Here is a 26,902-nt window from a genome sequence, read left to right on the forward strand (position 1 = left end):
CTCCCCTCCTCTGTCCCATCTCTCCCTCTGTTTTGAGACAGGGTCTCACTGTGTAGCTAAGACTGGCCTCCAACTTACAATCGTCCTGTTTCAGTTATCGAGAACTGGAATTACAGGTGTATGCCCCATTTTACTATCTGATGCCTGTCTTAGTCACAACCACCACCCTTCTTTAGGAAACCTGTCCCACAGGAATGGTCTCACTCTGATACCCAAAGAACTCAAGAAACCCCCAACAATATACCATAGGAGCGGTGTTTTGGAAAGTATTAAATTGGATGCTAATTTTCCTAATTATTTCTTTTGGTTTTCTGAGACAGGGTACCATGTATCCTGGGCCATGTAGCTGAGGATGACTTTGAACCCTTGGTCCTTCTGCCTCCGTCTCTTGAGTGCTAGGATTGTAGGTCAGTACCCTGCCTGGCTCAGATTCTTCCCTTTAATTGATATTTGGTTGTAAACTGAGCCCACATTTTTGTGGGATATTTGATCACACTGTGAAACCCCGAGGCTGTGTTAATAAAATCAAACTTGGGTCGGGGGCAGAGCCAGTGACTAGTTTGACGAGAATTAGCCATAGAGAGTCCAGAGAACCCTGGAAGATGGATAGAAAGACACAAAGGAAGGAGTAGGGAGGGACTTAGAGATTCCAGGTCGTTTTGGTCTGGGACAAGTGAGATGTTCTCTAGCTGAGTCTCCAGCCAAAAAGGAAGGACAGTTGGCCCCTCTGATCCAAGGTTGATTTTATTAACACTGTCTCGGTGTTTCACAGCGAGATCAAATATCCTGCAACACCACAGCAAGAGATTTTCTTAGGCTGGGCCAGCGACAATAGTCATTTGACTTCTTAGAGACACACTAAACAGCCAAGATATGTGTGCAAAGGCAACTCATACATTGTAGCCTGGTAGGGGCAGGTCTTCTCTTTGGCTGTTTTTACCAGTGTGAAGGGGAATGTCTCCAGCAATGTGTAATTTTGAGGTACTGCAAAAAATCCCAGCCTCTTCTTACACACTTTTTGCCTGTTTTTTTTTTCCTGGTGTGTATGTTCTCTAGTGTGCACTCTCATGTGTGTGGTGTGCACCTATTCACGTGACTGTGGATATCAGAGATTATCCTGAGTGCTGTTCCTCAGATGCCTTTCTAACCATGATTTTTTTTTTTTTGAGCCCAGAGTATCTCACAGTCCTTAGAAGCCCCCAGGCTCACTGAAGCTAAGCTGGCTGCCAAACTCCAGGGTACCCTTCTCTCCATCTCCTTAGAAGGAGGATTACAAGCTTACACCATCATACCCAGCTCTTTTATGTGGACTGTTGTGATCAGACTCAGGTCCTCATGCTTCAGAGCAAACATTCTACTAACTAAGCCATCTTTCCAGACCCTTCCCTGATTTATTTGATTAGAGAATGGGGTCAGAAGTCAAGATCCAGGTGCTAGGTGTGCTTGTTGCTATGGGACAATTGTAACTTCTAGGCCCTCTCAGCTGAGAGGGCCAATAAACATGTAAATGTGTGTGTGTGTGTGTGTGTGTGTGTGGTGGGTGTGTGTGTGTGGGAGGGGGAGGAAGGATGAGAAGAAGAGGGAGGGGAGGGGGACTGAGTAGTAGATACACCTATGACATTTGCTACTATTTTCCCACCGTCTCACAGTCACGCATCATTTTTAAATGCTATTTACTTTTAGCTCTACAGTTCCTCAAATGTGCGACTGTCCCCATGCCCACTCCTACATCTTATTAGTTAATGTGCCGGTGAGGACTCACGTGCCCTACTGTGCCACACATTTGTTCAATGCTTTGAGACAGACTGAACTACAATTGATTTTCTTCGCTATTACCTTAAGTGTCTACTCTGTGTTTGGAAGACATAATTCACAGGCCTTGCTAAACTTGCCAAAGAAAGCCATGCATTAAAAGAGTCTTGAAAATACATTGTTGTTGGGTGGTTTTTTGGGGAGGTTTTTTTTGGTTTTTTTTTTTTGTTTTTTTTTTTTGTTTTTTTCCCTGAGTCTAACAAAATTCCTTTGGCTTTGTTTTGCTTTGGTTTTCTTAAGACTCAGTCTCATGTAGCCCAGGCTGGCCTCAGACTTGCTATGTAGCTAAGGGTAACATTGAATTCCTGATCCTCCTGCCTCCACCCCCAGAGTATTGTGGGTTCATAGATTTCACCACTGCTGGCTTGCTAAGATTTCTTGGTACATTGAAATTTTTCCCTACATTGAAACTCTCCAGTTAATCTCAGGTCTCTGTCTCTGTCTCTGTCTCTCTCTCTCTCTCTCTCTCTCTCTCTCTCTCTCTCTCTCTCACACACACACACACACACACACACACACACACACACATACACACACACACACACATACACACACACACACACACACACACCTGGCCTCAACAATCCTAAAGGAGAGTGACTTGGCAATCGTTGTATATTGAGAGAAGACAGTGACCACAGAGTCCCAAATATGGATGTGAACCAAAGCCACACAGGACTGAGATCCTACTAAGCCCCATTCAGTTAGGAAAATACAGGTGCACACATTCCAAGCACCATTCTATTGGAAAGAATCCACCCAACCTGGAAGTTACATAGCATCAGTAACAGGCTGAGGTAAGACAAGGCATTTGAGAAGAATGTAAAAGCCATAGGTCAGGGTCAACTGCTGCAGAACCATCTTCTAAATGCATGGGACCACTGCACACAGACACAACAGCTGTCTGGCTTAGACCCACACAAAAGCAAGCCAACCATCTTTGCAGCAGAGACAGGGAGGGTTCATGGAGCCTAATCCTAGCTGAGGAGCTTTGGCAGGTGCAAGATGCCCAAGCGAGGTGGGTCCATTTTCTTCCGGGAATTGGGCCCCTGGTAGGATGTTTATGCTCTGGAATATGACTTCACATCCACACACATAAAGACAGTAATTAATAGCTTCCGTGGGCTATGAAAAGAGGACATGAACTTGGGGAAAGGGTATGGCAGGGTTATCTGGGAGGAGCTGAATGGGAAGCAGAGGTGGAAAATGATCAAAATGTGATGAATACATGTTATTGAAGAATGGATCAAAAACATTTTTTAATGCATTGAGGTTGGAGAAATGACTCAGCTGTTAAGAGAACGGACTCCTCTCACAGAGGACCTGAGTTCAGTTCCCAGTGCCCATATCAGACAGTTGACGACTGCCTGTAACTTCAGCTCCAATGTCCTCTTCCCGCCTCAGTGGGCATCTGTCCTTGTGTGGACATGCCCACAAATACCCATGATTTCAAAATAAAAATAAATCTAAAAGCTAAAAAGAGGGCCAGGGGTGAGAGAGAGATTGATGAGCCTGGGTCAGAGGATCCAGGATGTGGCAGAAGGATAATTCCTCAGCTAAGATCAGGCATCACGCGTTCTGTGGAGTGGAGGGCTCACACCTTGGCCACACTTGTGGTTCTCTTGTTCATCAAGGACGCTGCTCTTGATCCTGAGCGCCCTCACTTTCGTTTCCTTTGAGATGAGCTCCATTAACAAGCCATTTCAAGTACTTCCTCTCTCTAGCCTCCTGCCTCTCCACTTCTGTGTCCCCCCGACCGTAAAAGCCCTGTCCTTCGATGAACCGGTACAACTGTTCTGGAAAGCAATTTGGCAAGAATTAGCAAAAGAAGGTGCGTGCGTGCGTGCGTGCGTGTGTGCGTGCGTGCGTGCGTGCGTGTGCATACATGTGTGATAATGCTAGTATGTGTGCATGTTCACACCTGTAGATGCACATGTACATAGAAGACAGACATCAACCACAGATGTCATTCCAACAGATGTCATCCACCTTGTTTGTATTTTTTTGGGGGGGTAGAGTTTCTCTGTGTAGCTTTGGTGCCTGCCCTGGAACTCACTCTGTAGACCAGGCTGGCCTCGAACTCACAGAGATCCGCCTGCCTCTGCCTCCCAAGTGTCGGGATTATAGGTGTGTGCCACCACCACCTGGCTTGTTTGTATTTTTTTTTAACTTTTAAATTGCAATTATTTATTTATTGTGTGTGTGAATTTGTCGTGGCTCTCCTGTGGAGGTCAGACAACAACTTGTGTGGGTCCCGGGGATTGAACTGGGGTCATCAGGATTGGCAGCAAACCCCCCTCCCCACTGAACCATCTTGCCAGCCATCTTACCTTACTATTATTTTTATGAGTGGGACTGCTGTTGTTGTTGTCTCTCAGTGGACCCAGGGCTCATTAAGGAGCCTGACCAATGAGCCCTGGGGATCCATCCATTCACCTGTCTACACAGTGCTCGTACTGGGACTGCAAGCATGCATCACCACAGCCAGCTTTAAGTGGGTATTAGAAATGAAAGTCAGGCCCTCATGCTTGTATAGCAAGCACTTTACTGAGCTAACTCCCCAGCCCCAGGGTACACTTTCTTGACCCAAATATTTTGTCTTGAGTACATATGCACAAGTTCATAAGGATAGACTTACAAAGACGGTCACTGCCGTATTGCTTGTGACAGGGCAAGCCAGTGAGAGAGCAAGAAAGAGAGGCGATATCACTTAACTAAATCACTATACAATAGAGAAGAATGTCTGTCACCGGGGGCAGGGAGGTGGCTCACCATGCATACTCAAGGACCAGACTTCAGATCCCTGGAACCCACATAAATTTGGGGTGGGTGAGGCAGCCTGCCAGTAATTCTAACCTTCAAAGCTGAAGATGAGGATCCCCAGAGCAAGCTAGCAAAACTAGATATATGCATGAACCCTAAGTTTAATTAAGAGATCCTGCCTCAAAGAATAAGATGGATGAGTGATGAGGGATGATTCCTGACATTGACCATTGGCCTGCATAGACATATGCACACACATGCATGCATACCCCAATACACACATGTTCCCATACATGCAAACATGCATACACACACGCGCGCACACACACAGATATATGTCCCTAAATGAGATCTCCAACACACCTCGTTTTGGTTTCTATTGCTGTGAAAAGACATGGCAACTCTTATAAAGGAAAACATTTAATTTGCGGGGGGTGGGAGTGGGGAGTTTGCTTACAGTTCCAGAGGTTCGGTCCATTATCATCATGGCGAGGAGCATGGCAACATGCAGGCAGACATGGTGCTGAAGTGAAGGAGCTGAGACTGCTACATCTTGCAGGCAACGGGAAATGGTCTGAAAGTCACACTGAGGGAAGCCTGAGCAAAAGAGACCTCAAAGCCCCACAGTGATAGACTTCTTCCAACAAGGCCACACCTACTTCAACAAGGCCACACCTACTTCAATAAGGCCACACCTACTTCAATAAGGCCACACCTACTTCAACAAGGCCACACCTACTTCAATAAGGCCACACCTACTTCAATAAGGCCACACCTACTTCAACAAGGCCACACCTACTTCAATAAGGCCACACCTACTTCAATAAGGCCACACCTACTTCAACAAGGCCACACCACCTCCTAATAGTGCCATTCTCTGTAAGCTTACAGGGGTTAATGACATTCAAACTACCACATGCCTTGATCTTGGATTCACCCTAAAACATAAATTCTATTCTGAGCATTAATCCATTTCCTTCATGAGCTTGTAAACAGATGGGAAAACAGTCCTCTCTTCTCTCCAACATCCAGCTAGATCCAGACTCACTGATAACGGTCCCTGAATGAAAAAGTGTGTGTAAGCATTTACCAGAAAAGAGGTTATATTTGTCTGTCTGTTTGTCTGTTTGTTTGAGATAGGGTCTGTCTGTGACGATTAGTTTTCATTGTCAACTTGAAACCACCGGGAATCACCTGGGAGCAAAGAATTAGTGAAGGATGGTCTAGATTAGGTTGGCCTGTGGGCATCCCTGTGAGGGACTTTCTCAGTTGGGTTCCTTGAAGTGAGAAGACCCACCTCGAATATGGACGGCAACATTCCCTATTTGTAAGCCTAGACTAGTATTGTAAAAAGTGGAAAATGAAGCCGGGTGGTGGTGGCGCACGCCTTTAATCCCAGCATTTGGGAGGCAGAGGCAGGCGGATCCCTGTGAATTTGAGGCCAGCCTGGGCTACAGAGTGCGTTCTAGGGAAGGTTCCAAAGCTACACAGAGAAACCCTGTCTCGAAAAACCAAAGAGGCGAACACTAGCTGAGCAGTAAGCAATTACTCTTGACTGTACGTATGATATGACGAGCTGGCAGCTTCAAGCTGTAACTGCCTCCACGATGGTGGACCGTCAGCTGGAATTGGGAGCTAAGCCCAGATATTATGTAGAGTAATAGAAATGAAAGTAGAATAGGCCTTTTCTCTGTAGCCCAGGATAGCCTTGAAATCATGACACTTTGCCTACCACAGCCTCCTGGAGCGTGGATTGCAGGTCCCACCCACCATGCTCAGCTGAATCTGTAAAATGTTTTGTTTTCATTGGGCTGTGCATTCGTGTGTGTATACACAAGTATTGTATGTGTGAGTGCACATGCGTGTGCAGGTGCATATGGAAGCCAGAGGCTGATGTCAAGTGTGTCTTTTTTTTTTTTTTTTTTTTTTGGAAGAGGGGATTTCAAGGCAGGGTGTCGCAACATAGCACTGGCTGTCCTAAAACTCACAGAGATCTGCCTGCCTCTGCCTCTGCCTCTGCCTCTGCCTCCCGAGTGCTGGGATTAACGCTGTATGCCACCATACATGGCACATCTACCTTATTTTTTAAGATAGGGTCTCTCACTGAACTTGGAGCTCACCAGTTTGGTGAGGCTAGCTGCAGGGATCCTCCTGTCTCAGACTCCCCAGAACTTGGCTTACAGACAAATGCTATTATGTCCAAGTTTTTATATGGGTTCTGAGGATCTGAACTCGGGTCTTTGTGCTTAGTAAAGGGTGGGTGTGGAGAATCAGGAATCTTAACACAACATATTGTTTCAACTGTTCTCTTATTCATATGTGTTCATCTCTCATTGCCCTTCATCTAAACATTGACCTTTCTCATAGACACAGTGTGTTGTTATACATTCATGTCTGCTGTCGTGATGGTCCACAGCTAGAGGGTACTGAGGCAAACAACCATGGACTAAACCCTCCAAAACTACGAGCCAAAGTTTATTAGAATAGTTTGTTAGTCTCAGTTATACAAAAGTAACTAACAAAACCTCTAGCAAACCTTCTTGCCGCCTCTCAGGTTCCCCGAGGGCCTCCTCCTTCTCAAATGTACACACACACACACACACACACACACACAGAGAGAGAGAGAGAGAGAGAGAGAGACAGACAGACAGACAGACAGACAGACAGACAGAGACAGAGATCCAACATCCAGACCCAGTCCTTCCATTAACAATCCAAGGATGAGTCGGAGATGCCCACTGCCTCATCTGACTATAGCGTCCTGTGTTACACACTCTCCCCTGGAAACCAGCTTCCCTAGAGATGTTCGATGTTGCAGCATCCTTGTTAGGTCTGATGAGTCCAGTAGGACTGAGCAAACACTGCGTAGCACCCAGTGTGAGGACCATGGAAGTACCTGGGGTCCCATGGGGGAAGGGGACACACAAAGAGGAAAGGTAAGAGTCGCCTTTCAAGGGGCTACTTGAACCGATGACACCAACCTAGCAACCAAAGGCAGCTTAGCAATGGGACAAGAAGAAGTTAAGTTCCTTTAGCCTCTTGCTGGAGAGGACCATAAGGCCACGGGGCAGTTTGTGGGTCCTGTTTATGGAGAGACTGCCAAAGCTATTCAGAACAGGGGTGGGAGGGAGAAAGAAAGAGAGAGGGAAAAAAAGTGCCCTTTGAATTCCCATTGCTTTGAGAGTCAGCAATTTAATGACTCATATATTCTAGATCCCTGCTTTGTCTACACATTTTCATTTCAAAATACAAAAAACACTTTGTTTGGAAGATTGGTTATTTTTAGCTTATATATCAATAGTGCACATCCACTTCTCTCCAGAGAGAACAGCTTCCTCCAGATTGGCCCACAGCACCACCCTAGAAGTGGAGTTGTTTACTGTGCTGCATTTTGACAAAACTATGTGGGTATCTCTCTATCCCATTTTCCTGGGGGTGGCCAACGGCACGACTGGCCACCCGGGAGTCACTCAGGACCAGTACTCTGATAGTCAGCTTTGTCAAGTTGAGGGACTTTGTCTCAGTGAGGGACTTGCTAGATCAAGTTGGCCTGTGGACATGCTTGGGGGGTTGTGGTAATTGCTATGAGAAGTTCCAACCTACCTCGGGCAGCTCCATTCCCTAGGCAGAGGTCCTAGATGGTGTGAGCGTGAAGAAATCATGTTTGCATTCATCCTTCTCTGCTCTTGACTGTGGATATACTGTGACTCTTTGAAGATGGTTGAGGTCGTCAACAAAGATGAACTATAAACCTAGGATTGTGAGCTGAAATAAACCCTTTTCCTCTAAGTAGTTTTTGGTCAGGGCACTTTATCATGGCAACATAAATGGAAGTAAATTGGCATCCAAAGGTTCCCCCAGATCCCCTGGCATGGACAGAAATGGAAGAACATTCTTTCAGGCTCCATATCAAGGAGCCAGCACCCTTACAAATCAGCTAGCTCTCCAGGGGCTTGCCCTTGCAAATGGATGCAGCTTCACCCTCAACAGAACAACTTAGTATTGGCCTTGGAAGTACACAGCTGCAATTCCAGCACTTGGGAGAATGAGGCAGGAGGATCCAAAGAAAAAAATGTAAAAGGAGAGAGAGTAGGAAGCAAAGAACTTACCATATTTAAGATGGGAAAACCCACATTATCTAGAGGTCACACCATCCCAAAGATTGAGGTCCCAGACTGAATAAAAGGAGTTTGAAATGACAACTACCATTTATCTCATGCTCTTCCTAAGTGTGGGTGCCATGTGAGCAGACACCCCAAAGTCCCACCAATATGCCTTCCCCACCATGGTGGGCCATAGCGCCACAAGCAAATCACAAGTTGAAATAATCGTTTCTCTCCGAAGTTGCCCCTTGCTGGGCTTTTGTCCCAGACATGGCAAAAGTCACTAAACACCTGGCCAAGCTTCTCAAGCAGCCATTCTGAGCCCATTCTTAGATACAAGCTGCCCTCTGGTTCAGAGTCCTCAGGAGGGCTCCCCCTGCATGTCAAGATGCTCTTGACCAGGAGTTTCGTCAACTCCTGCCCTTGAGTGGTCTTGGAGAAGGTTCTGGAATCTAGATAGAGTCTTGCAATGTCCTATGCCTGAGCCCTCTATGCTTCCATTTCCACAATTCTGGGGAAACATGATGGAGAAATCAAGGAGTGCATCACCAAAAATATTTCCACTCCCACCCCTACAAGCCTAGGTTCAATTCCTCCACCAAGAACAGTTTCCACCTCTAGCAGGAGCTGGGATGGAGAGGGTGAGAGACTCCATGACCAACAGCCTTAGAAAGATCATCTCAGAACTGACCAATTTCAAGAGTTTACTATCATCTAACCTTTGATGCCGGTATCACACAGATCTAAAATTCCCTTCTACACAAAGCCAGGCATGGAAGGAGTCCAGGGCAAAGAAAAAAAGATCAAATCCCAGGGAATCCTGTGGCTTGGTAACATATCCAGCCCACATCCTGAACCGACCTCTTCTATACACAGAGCGGGAGGCAAGGAAGAACAGAAAGGAGGAGACAGAGGAGGGAGTGGAGGAGGAGGAGCAGGAGGAGGAAAAGGAAGAAGCAGAGAAGGGGGTTAAAAAAAAGGAGGCAGAGAAAGAGACAGGAGGAGGGAGTGGTGGGATGACAGAAAAGGAGGTGGAGGAGAAAAGAGAGGGAAAGAGAAAAAGAAGGAGGAGGGGAAGGGAGGAGGGAGAGGGGAGGAGGGGGAGGGGAAGAGGGGAAAGGAAGGATGGGGAGAGGAGGGGGAGATGAGAATGGGGAGGAGGGGAGGGGAGGAGGAGGGGAGGAGGAGGAGGAAGAGAGGAGGGGGAGACTATAATTGTCCTCAGAGAGACTTGGATAGGGATTCTGTGTTCTCCTTTGACTCTATGACCTCAGGCCAGTTACTCAGTATTTGTTAATACTTTTCTCTTGTAAAAATGCTCTTATACAGCTAGGCCTGGTGATGCAGACCTCGTAGTCCAGCTACTTGGGAGACTGAAGCAGGAGGGTTTCAAGTTCGAGGAGAATTTGGGGTACCTGAGTGGGTTTAAGGCAAGGCTGAACAACTTAATGAAACCATGTCTCAAAATAAGAAAAAAGAGTGGGAGAGCACCTGCCTAGAATCCCCCAGTGAGGGGCTGGGGTGTGGCTCAGTGGTAGAGCCCCTGCCTAGAATCCCCCAGTGAGGGGCTGGGGTGTGGCTCAGTGGTAGAGCACCTGCCTAGAATCCCCCAGTGAGGGGCTGGGGTGTGGCTCAGTGGTAGAGCACCTGCCTAGAATCCCCCAATGAGGGGCTGGGGTGTGGCTCAGTAGTAGAGCCCCTGCCTAGAATCCCCCAGTGAGGGGCCAGGGTGTGGCTCAGTGGTAGAGCCCCTGCCTAGAATCCCCCAGTGAGGGGCTGGGGTGTGGCTCAGTGGTAGAGCACTTGCTCCAAACCCCCTAATAAGGACCTGTACAGTGCTAGTCTAATACATACAAGATGCTGGGTTCAGTCTCCAGTACTCTTTATACGCGTACACACACACACACACACACACACACACACACACACACACACCTCACATGCACAGGATTTAAAAGATCCTCATGGGAATATTTTGAGAATTAATTACAATGACCTATATGTAAAGGTTCCATTTTCATGCTGTCACTCACTCTGTGTTCTGCAAGCTACATCTGTTTTCGAAACTCTCCCCCTCTCAAACCCGGTACTGATAGTGACTTTGCAACCACACCCTCTTGCCTCGAGCGTGAATCTCAAAAGGAGTCCATGGAAACCCACCTCCTCCAGAATCCATATAAATATAATCCATATGATCTCTGTCTCCTGCTGATAGCTCATCCTTGGGGAAGCGCCCCCTCTCCCCGTGGACTTTCCATAGACTCTCCTCTCTCCCCTGGGCTTCACAACTCTCAGACCCCACCCCACTCCCCTACCTGGGAGTTGCAAAGCAATCTAGGTCCAGGGATTTGGGGTTGGGGGGAAGACTTGCCAGGTGGGGAAGTCAGGGGCTTGGCTTCTCCGTGGCTCCTCTCCCCCTTCGGGGGTTTCTTGGTCCCCTTTTGCCTCATTCTCAGGCTTCCCATCTCCAGGTTGCTCGGGCAGCCGCATCAGGGGTCCAGAGTGATGTGGTCAGAGATTTGGGGGCACATCAAAGGAACATCAGCGAAGACATTGAGACTCTGCAAGGAGTTGACAGAAACTTACTGCCAGAAACAATGCTGAGCAATTATTTACTCAAAGTCAGTTGCCTAAATAATTCACACCTGCCCTTCCATGTTTACACAGGACAATGGTAGATACAACCGTGGCACAAGAAATATAATTATAGTCCTGACAGATGTTTAGTTATTAATAAGGGCTCAATGTCACCAGGGAATATTATATAACAAACGGATCTGCGCCTCTGGAAGCAACTCTAATCTTTCTAAGTACTTTTCCATTCACACCCTTGGGCATTGCCTAAGCAATATAAAATGAACAACAGCAGGTACCAACTTGAGGGCTACTTGCAAAAGAGCCCAGCACTTCACACAGAGAATTTGCGCTAGGGGTGGAGCTCAGTGGCAGACACTTGCCCAGCATGTGTGAAACCCTGGGTTCCATCCCTACCACCCCTGCCTTCCTCAGCCAAGGAGAAAGTGTTGCCGGGCTTGGTGGAGCATGTCCGAAATCCCAGCTACTCAGGAGGTTGTAAGCTGTTAAGTACAAGGCCAGCTTGAGCTATAGAGTGAGACCTTGTTTCAAACAAATACATTTTTTTGAAAAAAAAGGTATCAGTAAGATGACTCAGCAGATAAAGGCGCTGACTTTGCACCTTGAGTTCAAGCCTTAGAATCCATGTAACAGCAGAGAGAAAACACAGACTCCACAAAGTTGTCCTTTGACCTCTACATGTACTCCATAGCACACATGCACCCCCACACATAAATCATGAATGCATACACATACATTGTGCTCATATATAATAATAAATAATATTTTTTAGAGAAAAAGAGAGCTGGAGGTATAACTAAGTGGTTGGGTTGGAATGTCCCAAAGAATGGGACCATAGGGAGCCCTTTCAGAGAAGAAACTTCTCAAGTTCAGATTACTAAACAAGATGTGTGTGGTCTTATACACACACACACACACACACACACACACACACACACACACACACCAGCATTGGTCTTTAGACATTGTGTTTGTTATGTGTTTTGCTGTTGATAAATGCTTGGGAAAAGCCACTTAAATGGGAATAGTTTATTTTGGCTCACAGCTTCAGTGGTATCAGTCTGTGATGCTTGGTTTGTTGCTTCCAGCCCCTGTTGTAAGGTAGAACATCATGGCAGGTGGTGATGGAGCAAAGTTCCTCACCCCATGGTGACCAGGAAGCAGAGAGAGAAGTAGGAAGTGGCCAGGGATATGATATGTCCTTCAAAAACCAATCCCGGGTGATGCACTTCTTCAGCTAACGGTCACCCCCTTAAAGACTCACACCTTCCTAATAATGTCATCAGATTATGACTCTACCATTGGGTTAATACATTCATAAAATCAAAGCCTTCAGAAATTCATCATCTCCAGAAAAAAAAAAAAAAATCTCACCTCTGAACACTACTGCACTAGGAGCCAAGCCTTCAACATGTGAGCTTTTGGAGAGAAACTTCACAGCCAAACTGTAACACAGTGCCATATAACAGTTTCCTCTGGGCTGAATAGTACATCCTGGAGGGAAATTCCTTAAGACTCAGGAAGTTAAACAACCCAAACAGCTCAGGAAGTCTCTGAAACTTAGCAGATTCACAAAGCTGTTTGAGCCTAGTTAGCTTTAACTTTCAACCTCACACAGCCTAGGGCCATCCAAGAAGGAAATTTCAGTTGAGAGATTTCCCAGATGAGGTTGGCCTGTGGACATGTTTGTAGGAGATCATATTGATTGTTAATTGATTGGAGAAGGACCATGCCCACTGTGGGCAGCACTATTCCCTGGGCTGGTGGTCCTGGACTATGAAAGTTAGCTAAGCTGGGGCAACCAGCAAACAGCATACCTCCATGGTTTCTGCTTCTAGTTCCTGCTTAAGTTATTGCCCTGATTTCATTCGATAATGAACTGTAATCTGGATTACAAGCCAAATTAACCCTTTGCTCCCTGAAGTTTTGGTCAGAGTGTTCCATCACAAAAACAGAAAGGAAATGTCTCCCTCTCCCTCCTCAAATTATTTAAGCAGTTAGAACTGCTGAGAAGAGGAGATTGTCTAACTAACCTGTCAAGTTGCCTACAAATCGTGCAGTGAGCTTCCATGAGTTGTTACCCATGCTGGGTGGGCTTTCACTGACGCAACTGTCTCTGAATCACCCATACTCCTGTAAGCAATATGTTCACTGGTTCACCATGTTGGCCTTTGGTAGTTTGGTGACTTTGGTCTATTATCAGTCCTCTATCTGGAATGAATAGACAGTTGTACATGTCTCCCTAGGAATGGTGTCCCACCACGGGCACACACAACAACACCAAGTCTCAGACACACAGTCACAATACACAAGCATAGATCCTCAGACATACACACACAAAAGCGATGGATTTCAGATGCCTACATGTGTCTGTAACACGTTCAACAGCCTCCATCTCTGGACACACGCTCAGCGAACGATGCTTTTCGTTCACACTCACACACTCATACAACAGCACTAGTGCTTGGCGATGAACCCCTAGTTACATCCATGTCACCTCAGACCTGAATTCAACCTCCTCCTCTGACTTCCACATACCAGGTACTCTTATATACCCCCCACGCAGCACCCCCACAGCTGACGCCACAGCACACACTGTGCCCCCCTGCACAGTGCCACACCACTTTCTCCCATGCCCCTGTGACTCACTGATTCACATGCGCTGACACCCACTCCCCACGCAAGAGGCATGCATCTAGACTCTCCCAGTCGCCTCTTGTCATCTCGTGAAGTTCAACAGGAAAAACAAATTTTCCATGTGCTGACAGTAGACATTTTTGAAAAGTGACATTTTATTCTCAAATATGGTTTTAGTTGCCAAGGGAGAGCTAGCACCCTGAGAGCTGTGAGTGGTGGGAAAGACAGAGTTCCAAAGATTTCCAGTTGGCTCCCTCAGGCAAAACCCTTCCCTGTCAGGCTCCTCCCGGCAGACTGGCCACCAGGAAAGTGCTGTTAATGGTAATGGAGCTGCAGACCTGGATGTAGAACAGCTCCGAGCTCTCTTGCAAGGCTGTCCAAGCTCACAGGCATCAGGCTTGAGATCTCAATCCACTTAATGATTTTGGAGCTTGCCCATGGTTCCTCAGGAACATGGCCTCAGAAGAGACAGTTCCCCATATGGAACAATTGCTCCTACAGCTCAGGAGGCCTTAGGTGTCCATGAAGCTCCAAGTCAGGAGGCCCAAGACAGAGCAAAATCCTCTAGCCAGAAGCCACACCACTACAATTTCCCCCTTGCTGCCTGCTCCAAGAACAACAACACTGGGGAAATGGCTCAGTCAGTAAGTACAGTGTTTGCCATACAAGCACAAAGACCCAGGTTCAATCCCCAAAACCGAAATTTAAAAAGCTGGACATGGGCTGGAGAGATGGCTTAGCAGTTAAGAACACAGGCTGCTCATCCAGAGGACCTGAGGTCAATTCCCAGCACCCACATGGTAGATAACAATCACCTATAACTCCAGATCAAGGGGATCACCACCCTCTTCTGACCTCCATAGGCACACACCATGTGCATACAGTGTACCAAAAAACAGGCACGTATATACAACTAAAAAAAAAAATGAATATGGGCATGGTGATGTACATTGGTAACCCCAGTACTGGGATAATAGAAATGAGAGGATCCCAGGAGTTCACTGGCCTATTTGGTGAGGTTCAGGTTTAGTGAGAAAGCCTGTCTCAAAGAATAAGGGCAGGCCAGCAAGATGGCTCAGAGAATAGAGATGCTTGTGTATGGGCCTAACAACCTGAGTTCAAACCCTGAGTCTCATAAGGTGGAAGAGAGGACAATTCCCAAGGGTTGTCGTTTGACCTCCCATGGCTGGCATGCATGCTTGAACTCTCTCTGTCTCTTTGTATCTGTCTCTGTCTCTATCTCTCTGTCTCTGTCTCTGTCTCTCTCTCTCTCTCTCTCTCTCTCACACACACACACACACACACACACATATGCATGCATGTGCACAAGATGAATGCACTCACAGAGAATAAATAAATTAATCAATTTTAAAAGCACACACAAGGCAGGTCAGGCATGTTGGTGCACACCTTTAATCCCACCGCTCAGGAGGCAGAGGCAGGTGGATCCCTGTGAGTTCAAGGCCAGCCTGGTCTACAGAGTGAGCTCCAGGACAGTCAGAGCTACATAATAGAGAGACCCTGTCTCAAAAAACAAACAAACAAGCAAACAAAAATACACAGGGTGGACAGAACCTGAGGAACGCCACCCAGGGTTATTCTCTGACTGCCGTATTTGCATGCATACATATGCTACCGCTGTGTGTTTCTTCCTTTCTTGTTGCTTCAATAAAGTACCCTGACAAAGTAACTTAGAGGAGAAAGGGTTTATTTTGGTTCAGGATTCCAGAGGGACACAGTCCATCATGGTAGGGAAGGCATGGGGACAGGATCAATGTGGTACTTTGTCACTGACCCCCATAAGCTCATAGGGAATGACACTATTAGGAGGTGTGGTTTTGTTGGAGTAGGTGTGGCCTTTTTGGAGGAAGTGTGTCACTGTGGAGGTGGGCTTTGAGGTCTCACATATGCTCAAGCCACACTCAGTGAGTCAGACCACTTCCCTTTGCCTATTGGTCAAGATGTAGGACTCTCGGCTACTTCTCCAGCACATGTCTGCCTGAACGCCACTGTGTTGCACCATGATGCAAATGTAAACCTCTAAAAATGTAAGCCACCCCAATTAAATGTTTTCCTTTATAAGCATTGGCGTGGACATGGCATCTCTTTACAGCAATAGAAACCCTAACTAAGACAGGCAGGAAGCTGACTGGTTGCATTGAAACCATACTCAGGAAGCAGAGAGAGAAAAGGAAATGGAGTCAGATTAACAAACCCCCAATTCTGCCCCCAGTGAGGTACTTCCTTCAGAAGGCTCTGCCCCCTAAAGGTTCTGTTAGCTTCCCAGATAGTGGCACCAGCTAGGGACCAAGTGTTCAAACACATTTCTCATTCAAACCACAACAGAGAGAGATGGAAACAGAGACAGACAGAGAGATACAGAGAAAGAGAGACAGAAAGAATGGTAAAGGCCAAGACACCCCTCACAATCAAGGACTGACCATCCATGAGTACCAAGTAAAACACCAAGCACAGGCCTCTGGAAAGAACAGAAGATAGACCTTCTGCCCACTCCCCGCATCTAACTAGCTGCTTCTCCTGAGCCTTGGGGGGCCTCATGTGCTTTGGGGGACCTACAGTTGATTCCTAATGAAAATGGTTTGGTCCCCCCAAATTACCAGTGACCTCATTTCCTGATGAGATTTCTGAGGACAAATCACTCCAGGATTTATCCCGGAAGTCCATCTGTCAACTTCCCATATCATCTCCTGGAAGAGGAGCCGGTGTTTGTGCCCAAATCCTCAAGTTTGAGTTCTGTGATAATGGCAGCGTGCCCATTATCATTCTTTTTAGCTCCTTGCTCCAAGAACTTATCCACCCACTTCCTGAAGCACCTAAAACATCCCCGGATATATTGGCCAGCCTTGCAAGATGAGTGGGTGTTGTTCTGAACCACACACCCCTCAAATGACATTATATTGGGTCTGCCCCTCAGGAACTTCATCAGCCCTATCACTTGTGGGGGTGTGTATGTGTGTGTGACTGCATGTGTGTATGTACATGTGTGCACATGTTTCTGGAGGCTGGTGGTGCATTTTGGGTGTCTTTCTCAATCACTCTTTGGCCTTAATTTTTCTTTTAAATTTTAAAAATTATACCAGACTCACATACACCTACACACAAACACAGGTGTGTGTGTGTGTGTACATACACATATGTTATGTCCCAGGGATTCAGCTCAGGACGTTAGTTAGACTTGCCAGCAGTCACCTTTATCCACTGAGCCATCTTGCTGGCCCTCCACCTTGTATTTTGAGGCAGATATTTTACTAAAACTAGAACTCACCACTTAGGTTAGAGGCTGGCTGGCCAACAAGTCCCGGGGATTAACCTGTCTCCACCTCCCCAGCACTCACCAGGATGATAGACTCACACCGCAGCACCCAGATGTTGACATGGGTTCTGGGCATCTGAACTCCAGATGTTTACATGAGTTCTGGACTCTAGCCTGCACCTCAAGAATAGGCTCCTTCTGTCAGTCTTTACATGCATGCTTTGGTGACGCCCACAGGAGGCCTACCCCTTTCTGAAAGGAGACAGAGAAGTGGATGGGGGGGGGTGGGGGGGGGGTAAGATGAGAGTCGGGGGAGGGAACAGGAGGAGAGAAGGGAGGGGAAACTGTGGTTGGAGTGTAAAATAATGGGAAAAATTAATAAATAAAAAACCAGGGTATGTTGACCCAGTGCCTCCAAGGACAGTGAGATAATATAAAGACACCACAAGTCAAAGTATGGGGTAACGGGAAACTGTCTCAAACAGGAAGCCACAACTCACAGTCTACTGACTATGGCCGGGCAGGAAGCTAGCCCGGCAATGTGATATCCAAAGAGAAACTGAAAACCCAGACTCCCAGACTTGTCAAAACAACAGACAGCTGGCTTCATTAAATCCTGCCAATAAAGACCTTAACGCTTTAAGAGTCTCTGGGAGAAAACGAGCAAATCCAGGCATAGTGGCACATACCTGGGATTGCAGCTCTCTAAAGGTGGAGGCAGAAGGATTAGGAATTCTAGGTCATCCTCAGCTATAATGAGTTTGAAAATAGCCTGGATTACATGAGACTCTGTCTCAAACAATTGATAGATAAATAGCTGATAGATAGATCGATAGATAGATCGATCGATAGATAGATGATACAAACATATATATATGCATACATACATAGATACATGGATACACAGAAACATAGACACATACATACATACATACATACATACATACATACATACATACATACATACATCTCAGTTAGGATCTCTTGTAAAGGAAAGCATTTAATGGGGTGGCCTACTGTTCAGAGGTTTCATCTATTATCCTCATGGTGGGAGATGGCAGTGTGCAGGAAGACATGATGCTGGAGCTGAGAATCTTACATCTTGATTGGCAGGCAACAGGAAGTAAACTGAGACACTGGGCATGGCTTGAGCATAGATGAGACCTCAAAGCCCTCCTTCATAGTGACACACTTCCTCCAACAAGGCCACACCTACTCTGACAAAGCCACACCTCCTAATAGTGCCACTCCCCTTTGGGGGCCATTTTATTTCAAATCACCACATGAAAGATGATAGATAGATGATAGATAGATAGATAGATGATAGATAGATAGATAGATGATAGATAGATGATAAATAGATAGATGATAGATAGATAGATAGATGGATGGATGGATAAATGGATAGATAGATAGATAGATAGATAGATAAATAGATAGATAGATGATAGAGAAATTAGATGATTGGTTGATAGATGACTGATGATTATGGATAGATGTGGTTAAATGAATGGTAGATGATCAACAGATAAATAGCTAATTAGATGATTGGCAGATACACGTGGAAGATAGACAGATAGATGCTACTTAGATCATTTAAATAAGTGAATATATAAGTAACTAAATATAAATTCTACTCTGTCTACATATCAGGGTTGCTTCTCCTGAAGTTGACCACTGATGAGGACCTCAGCCCCTCCTCCCAATCTGGTGACATGTCCAGTCAACCCCTGTACTACTGGTACACAGACAGCTCCTGGCTGGGCTGTTATAGGGTTACCCAGCACCAGAATGTCACAGAGAACTGAGGCCAATACCTGGACCCAGGGCAGGTCAGCAGGAATAAGGTGTCCTTAGCCTAAACATACTTTGGGAACCAACCAGTTTAGCCGTCAGAAGGAAGGCTAGCTTCCCGGAGTTCCCCAGGACTCAAAGTCTCCCTGCCACTCCCCCCAACCCCCGCCCCAGAAAACTAGGGGACAATTTGTGTATAGCTGGAGGACTCTCAGCTGGGGCCTAACTAAACAGGGGTAATAGACATTTTTGTTTCCTCCTCCCCTTTCCTTCCCTTCTCCTCTCCCCAGTCACTATCCCTTCCTCCTTCCCTGACAGTGTCTTACTCATGCTGCCCTGGAACATGCTACGTAGCTCAGGCTGGTCCTCAATCTTCCTGCTTCAGCATCCTCAGAGCTGGGATCACAGGCCGGTGTCACCATGGCCCACCTCCCCACTCCATTTTACATCCCAAACAACAGGAAAATGGATCTGGGGAAAGCACCCCGAGCTTGTGTGGCCTGACCTGAGTCAGGGCATCGAAACAAATGAGACTCTAAAACAAAAGTGACCAGGAAATCCATTTTGAGCCTGTAGCCGCCATCCCAACACGCACACAGCGGCTCCCTTGGTTACCAGCCAGCCCCTTTCACCCTCTCTGGCGCCCGAGCGACTACTTAATCAGGCATTGTGCGTTTGAATGTATTCATTATATTCTAATATGATTATGTCCAATCCAGTAGACTGAAACAGATTCATCCAGATGTGTAATTAGTCTCTAAATGCCGATTATTCTTGGTGTCAACTTGGCAGGGACTTTGAGAACGGAGAAGCCATTCATGTTCCCCATTTATTAGCCATGCTTGGGGTGGGGCTCATCCACACATCAGGGGTCAGGGTCATCTATGGAGCTCTAGAACCCACAGGCACATTCATAATGACCCCCTGGTCTCCAGTCACTGCCTCCCTGCTCCCGGTCTTTGAGAAGGAGCTTTGGGAGGTGGGGGTGACTGGCACCCTCTGGGGCTCTGGAGAATGGTGTAGCCTCTATACTCACATGGTACTCATAGGGTTATTAGCCATACAGTCACCCCGAGGGAGCGTCTTTCCCAGCCCGGCTCTCCGCTTGCACAACAGTCCCCCCAAGTCTACAAGATCCTTCTGTGAGGACTACACCTTCAAGTCAGCCCTACTGGATGGGACTCCCAATAGTCCAAGCTTTTATGTCCCCTAAGTTGTCACTTTCCCAATTTTTAAATTATATTTATTTATCTGTGTACCTGGAGTAGGTGGGGCACATGCCACCACATGCATGTGGCCGTCAGAGGACAATTTGGGACAACTGGTTCTTTTTCCTCCCACCATGTAGTCCTGGGGATTGGACTCAGCTCACCAGCCTGGGTGGCAAGTACCTTTACCCACTGAGCCATCCTGTCAGTCTGCCCAGGGAGCATCATAGGAGAGGGGGTGGGGGAGATTCTAAGAGCTAGAAGTCCTGGAGGACCAGATGGAAACAATGCCCCTCTGAACACCCCAGGACTGCCCCACACAGGAGTTCACGGAAGCTGCAATTGCCTGCACAAGATTTTCAAGAGATCAAGCCAGTGAGAGACCCTGCCTACAAAATAAGGTGGAACAGTGGTGAGGCGGTTCACCAGGTAAAGGCGCTTGCCTCCAAGCCTCACAACCTGAGTTTGATTCCTGGGACCCACGTGACGGAAGGAGAGACCCAACTCCTTACAAGTTGCCCCCTGAACTCCACATTCACACTGTGGCACACACATGCCCCGCGATGCACAAGAATTAAATGAAATGTAATAAAGAAAACAATTATTTAAGGGTAAATGGATTGAAGAAAACCCCCGATGTCCGTTCCCGGCCTGTACGCATTCACAGAAATACATGCGTGCATACCTTCACAAACATGTACACAAGCATGTAGAATATGCGCATGTGCAGAGAGGGCCCTGCAGGACTGAGCCCCAGTGACTTTAGGGAATTGCTTGTTACCCCATGAGCAGTCTCCAAACAGCTACTTAGATCAAGTTCTCCTTGGCCTTTGGCTCTAGGATGGGGCTCAGTGGTGCTCTGCACTGACCCCTGGTGTTCACGGCTCACACTGCAGCACGCTGTGCAGGCTCATCACTAGCCCAGGTCGGTCCTGCCTCCTAGGGTACCATTCAGCTTTCTGCTTTCATCTTGCTGTCTGCAGAGCCTTCGTTTTACTAAAGCACGAGACAGAACGGAAGCGGTACCTTCGTAAAAACCCCCTCACGATTTGTCATTCCCTCCCTGCCTGCCTGCCTGCCACCCCAGCAGCTTCTGATGCCATCCACTGTTCACACTGAACAGCTTCAACCAGCTCATGAATACCTCAGCGTCCCTGGATTGTATGCATCTACTGGGGTATTGGTGTCCAAGCCATGCACGTCACCTGTCTTTCAGATCACACACAGCCAAAATCAGACTCTCCCATCTCCCAGGTCTCAGTTAAGCACACACCCAGCCTCTCTCAACTCCCGGTGCACACTTTGTTACCTCCCAGGCTTCCGCTCAGTATGTACTTAGGCTCTCCCATCTCCCAGGCTTCAGCTCAAGGCACACAAGGCCTCTGAAGTCTGCCAGACCTCAGTTAAGGGCGTAGGCAGCCTCTCTAGCCTTCCAACACATCTATCTCCTGTCCCTCGGGCTTCAGTTCTGCATATACCTGGCCTCTTTCCCCTCTCAGTCTTCAATGGCGCCTCCTTTTAGAGAATTTCCAGTCCCTGAGTTCCAGGGTAACTTTCTGCACACAACTTCCACATACTCTGCCCTCCCGTCAAAGCATCTATCACTATCTAAAATGACCATATCCATTCATCTCATTATTACTTGCTAAGCCTTAAAATATCATTGACCAACTCCCCTGCAAATGGCAGCCATAAATTCTGCAAGGTATATAAAAGGTATGGCCAGAAGGGGGAGGAAATGGAGGGAGGTGATGTGTGCAAAAGAGGGTGGTAACTGTTCAGGGGCTTCCTGCTCTATGGCTTTTGCCTGAGGACAATGGGCATTCTGGCTTTGAACAATCAGAATTCAGAGTTGGGGCTGCAAGCGACTCAGTAGTTAAAAGCGCTCGCTGCTTTTGCAAAGAACCAGTTTGGTTCATAGAAAAAAAAAAAAAATGCAGAGTTTACAACCACCTATAACTCCAGATCCAAAGGGCTCCAAATCCTTTTCTGGCCTCCTTAGGCCTGTGTATGCATGTACATACACACACACACACACACACACACACACACACACACACACACACATTAAAATAAAATAAATCTACTTTTAAAAGAATTCAGAGTTGAAAACAACACCAGAAACTAGGAAGTGAGGTGACACGTTAGGAACTGTCACCTTCTTGGCAGGAATTGATGACAGTCTTCCCGCCCCACCCCCACCCCCGCCCCCACTCCACAAGTGTATGTGTCTGTATATTTGCATGTAGGTAGACACAGGTGTATGTTAACACTCATTGTCTTCTACAATTGCTCTTCACAAATTCTCGATTTCCTTATTTACATGCTTATTCTTCAAGTATTTCTTTATTGTGTGTGAAAGGAAAAGGATGCATATGCATGTATTTGGTTCATGTATAAAGGTCAGAGGACAACTTGATGGAGTGGTTCTCTCCTTCCACCATGTGGGTCCTGGGGATCGAACTCAGGACATCAGACTCAGAAGCAAGCACTTTTACGCACTGAGCCATCCTCCTAGCCCTCCATCTTATTCACTGAAGCAGGGTCTCTCACTTGAACCTGTGATGGATAACGTTATGCTGTAAGTTTAAACCACTGTGCTTAAGAGAGCCATGAAACAAAAATGCCTCTAACCTGTAGGCCCCACTTGACCAAGGACAGATAACTTCCTGGAATACTGGGGGCTGTTGATAACAAATCGTGTGGTTCCACTTCTGTAAACAAGCTTGATTGCCCCAAAGATCACAGAATGTGTGCTTGACTCGCAGGCAGGAAGTACGTCAGGGTTGTGCTTGCCTCTGATTGCAGAAAAGCAGAAAGCATTTAGCCTTGTGAGTTTTGCCTTTATATAGTCCCTGGCTAATGAAATTCAGAGCCATACTCTCAGCATGAGTCTCGGGTATGGACCTGGCCAGTATCTGTGGTCCTGGCCAATATTTAATAAGTCTTCTTATTTATTAAAATTTATTCATTGTCAGAATGGTGACTATCTGAATGACCCCAGACCTATAGAAAGCCCAGAGTGGCCAAATTCTACTAGTCTAGCTAGCCAGCTTGTTCCAGGGAACCCCCTACCTCTGCCTTCCAAGTGCCAGAGTGACAGGTGGCCAGCACACCTGCCTGCCATGTATGTAGAGTCTCAGGCTCTGAACTCCAGTCTCCATGCAAGTACTTTATCCACTGAGCCACCTCCCCAGCCCCAGGAATAAAAATATTCTGGAGACACATATCCCTCCTCTTGGCTTTCAGATTATTAAGGCAATAGCCCCCCCCCCCCCCCCAATTTTCAATTTCTCCAAGAGTTTCATTCTCCAGCCAGAAGGGATAACTCATCTCCCAGAAGGAGATGTCACAGAGTTCTTTTTCCTTGTCAGATCACCTTGCAGGAGAAACTGGAGCCGAAACAATGGTGGGACCACAGTTTGAGCAGGACTGTTTAGCTATGCACATTTCTCTCTCTCTCTCTCTCTCTCTCTCTCTCTCTCTCTCTCTCTCTTTCTCTCTCTCTCTCTCAATTTAATGTGTGTCTGTATATGGTTATGTGCACATGTGAATGCAGTTACCAGAAGAGGCCAGAAGAGGGCGTTGTATCCTCTGGAACTGGATTTACAGATGACTGTGAACTGCCTGATGTGGGTACTGGGAACCAAACTCAGGTCCTCTGCAAGAGCACTCTTAACCATTGTCTTGTTCTTTAAACTGAAATCTCATGTCAGGACCCCAAAGATGAACTTGGGGGAGGTAGGAGGGAGTGTCCCTGGACCTCTTTGTTCCTCTTCCCAGTGTGTCCACACTGAATAAATCTCCCCTTCTTTGCTTTCCACCATGACTTGTTTGTTTAATTGACCTACTGAGGTCCAGTGGGGAGCTTAATTCTTTAGGGCTGACAGAGTCCTGGCTCTGTCTCTCACAACTCTGGCAACACAAAGAGAGAGCTGCAGAAGATGGATATGCATTTGTTAGAGGAGCAACCTTTGCTGATAAAGTCTACAAGCTGGGCAAGCTCTAAACAGCCTGTGGGGACCCAAGGGAGTGGGCCACCTGGCCAGGTAAACCGGCCACTCAAGAAAACCCAACACAAGAATCAATACTGCTCAGACACGCCCCACAGAACCCAGAGTCTGCACAACATAGCCCCAGTCCACAAAGTCCAGGGATCAAAACAAAATTTCTGTGTGCAGGAAGGAAGGAGGGAAGGAAGGGAGGAAGGGAGGGAAGGAAGGGAGGAAGGGAGGGAGGGAGGGAGGGAGGGGAGGGAGGGAGGGAGGGAGGGAGGGAGAGAGAGAGAGAGAGAGAGAAAGAAAGAAAGAAAGAAAGAAAGAAAGAAAGAAAGAAAGAAAGACAGACAGACAGACAGACAGACAGACAGACATGGACTGGTGAGCTGACTCAGCAGGTAAAGGCACTTGGTACCCACATGGTGAAAAGAGAGAACAGGTTCTCTCATTGTCATCTGACCTCCACACACACGTTATCACACACACACACACACACACACACACACACACACACACACACAAATAAACGTATAAGTAAATAAATGTTCAAAAGTTAATCAGATTCTTTCTTGAGGCAATGTCTCATAGCCCAGGTTGGCCCTGAACTTCCTATGTAGCCAAGGAATGCTTTGATTTCCTGATCTGTCACCCTCAACCTCCTGAGTACTTGGGATTACATACAGGCATGCCCCCACCACACCTGGTTTATGTGGTTCTGGGACACAAACTCAGGGCTTTGTTCACATTCGGCAAGTGCCCTACAAACTGAGCTACATCCCCTAACCCAAGGGACACAAATGTTCATGAGAAATTTCTCAGCCTGCTGCAGTCAACAGCCTGTAGAGCATAGGCCCCAACCAATCAAAATGAACACAGTCAGGTGTCTGCAAATCATCTGGGATGCTAGCACTCATGAAGGAACCTGGTGCTGGCTGCCCCCCAAACAGCCTCCTGTTCCAGAAGGTGTTCCGGTCACCTCTTCAGTTTGCATAACCCAACTCTAATACTACCTCCTTCCCTACCAACTGTTAAAGCATATGGAGACGTATCCAACCAGCAGTCCTGGGCAACTGCCCTCCAAATTCTGTCAGAATTACCTCAGAATCCACCGCTTGGTGCTCATACTGCTCATATTGTTCTATATGAACAATAACTTGAAATCTATTAGCAGTAACAGGGATACTTTTCTTCAAGTAATATGTTTATTTAAATTTTATATTTTTAATTTTTAAAATTATAGGGTTATAAGTTATAATGTAGGTTATTACCATTATCTCACTATGTTACCCTGGCTGGCCTCAAACTCTCTATGTAGACTATGCAGGCCTAGAACTCACAGAGATCTGCCTACCTCTGCTTCCTGGGTGCAGGGATTAAATGCATGCACCACAACACCCAGCAAGATTTATTTTAAATTATGTGTCAGTGTGGGGGTATGTGCACATGTGTGTGCAGTGCCCACATAGTCCAGAAGATGGCACTGGATTCCTGGAGCTGGAGTTGCAAGAAGATGTGAGCTGCCTGACATGGGTGCTGGGAACTGAATTTAGGTCCTCTGCAAGGGTAGTAAGCACTCTTAACCACTGAGATCTCTCTCCAGCCCCTCAAGCAATAGCTAATTATGACCCTCAATGAGAAAAAAAAATGACACAGTAAAAATGTAGGGCTTAAAATACCTGTCTGATCAGTGCACCCCAATTCTTCACCATACCCCTGGCACACATCTATGTGTTCATATTCATGCATGAGCACACATGCATGCATCAAAATATTACAGCAACCTCTGAGGCCATTCCTCTAGGTCACCCTGGACAGGCAGCCTGGCACAGGGAATCTGAATTCTCATTAAGATTAATTCCGACCTAGTGCTGAGGAAGTAACTCCATCAGCAAAGTGTTCAAGATGACTCTGTGGGGAAAAGCACTTGGGCAAGCATGAAGACCCAAGTTCAAATCCACAGCACCCACTTAAAAAGCCAAAGGTGGCCATGCACATGTCTATAACCACAGTAACATGGAGCATAAAGACAGGAGGATCCTGGGACTTGCTGATCATCAGCCTCCCTCTAAGTTCAGGGAGAGACTCTGCCTCAAGGGAATGAGGCAGAGGTATAGAACAGGACACCAAGTACCCTCCTCTGGCCTCAGTATATGTGACCAGAGGCATACAAAACTGCAAACATGCATGTGCATATACTACACATACATACATACAGACAGACAGACACACACACACAGAGCCAGGTGTGGCAGTGTACTGCTGTGGGATGTTCTCTATGCTGTGAATGTATTGCTATGATTGATTGATAAATAAAATGCTGATTGGCCAGTAGCCAGGCAGGAAGTTTAGGTGGGACAAAGAGGGAGGAGAATTCTGGGAAGTGGAAGGCTGAAGCAGAGAGACACTGCCAGCCACCATGATGAGAAGCAACATGTTAAGATACCAGTAAGCCATGAGCCACGTGGCAACTTATAGATTAATAGAAATGGGTTAATTTAAGATATAAAAAACAGTTAGCAAGAAGCCTGCCATGACCATACAGTTTATAAGTAATATAAGTCTCTGTGTGTTTACTTGGTTGGGTCTAAGCAGCTGCGGGACTAGCAGATGAGAGAGATTTGTCCTGACTGTGGGCCAGGCAGGACCAGAAATCTCTAGCTACAGTGTACACTTGCAGTTCCAGAACTGGGGAGGCAGAAACAGGCAGATCCTTTGGGG

The 26,902-nt window shown here is 46.8% G+C and overlaps 1 protein-coding gene across 3 annotated transcripts in view; it reads right to left on the reverse strand.

Moving 5' to 3' along the window:
* Caln1 (calneuron 1) overlaps nt 1–26,902 on the reverse strand; it is a 449,719-nt gene that overhangs the window by 404,302 nt on the left and 18,515 nt on the right. Inside the window, exons 1-2 of one of the 3 annotated variants that reach the window (XM_036171757.1) lie at nt 22,821–22,839; nt 11,050–11,239 (exon numbers count right to left, since the gene is read on the reverse strand). The exons of 1 other annotated variant lie outside the window; for it this stretch is intronic. In XM_036171757.1, the coding sequence (XP_036027650.1) occupies nt 11,050–11,168 (119 nt within the window). In that variant the 5' untranslated portion in view covers nt 11,169–11,239; nt 22,821–22,839. Of the gene's footprint in view, nt 1–11,049; nt 11,240–22,820; nt 22,840–26,902 lie in introns of those variants that run through there. One more of the 3 variants, XM_036171756.1, reaches the window with a different exon arrangement.

This window comes from Onychomys torridus, chromosome 22 (genome assembly GCF_903995425.1).
Source record: "Onychomys torridus chromosome 22, mOncTor1.1, whole genome shotgun sequence".
Lineage (NCBI taxonomy): Eukaryota > Metazoa > Chordata > Mammalia > Rodentia > Cricetidae > Onychomys > Onychomys torridus.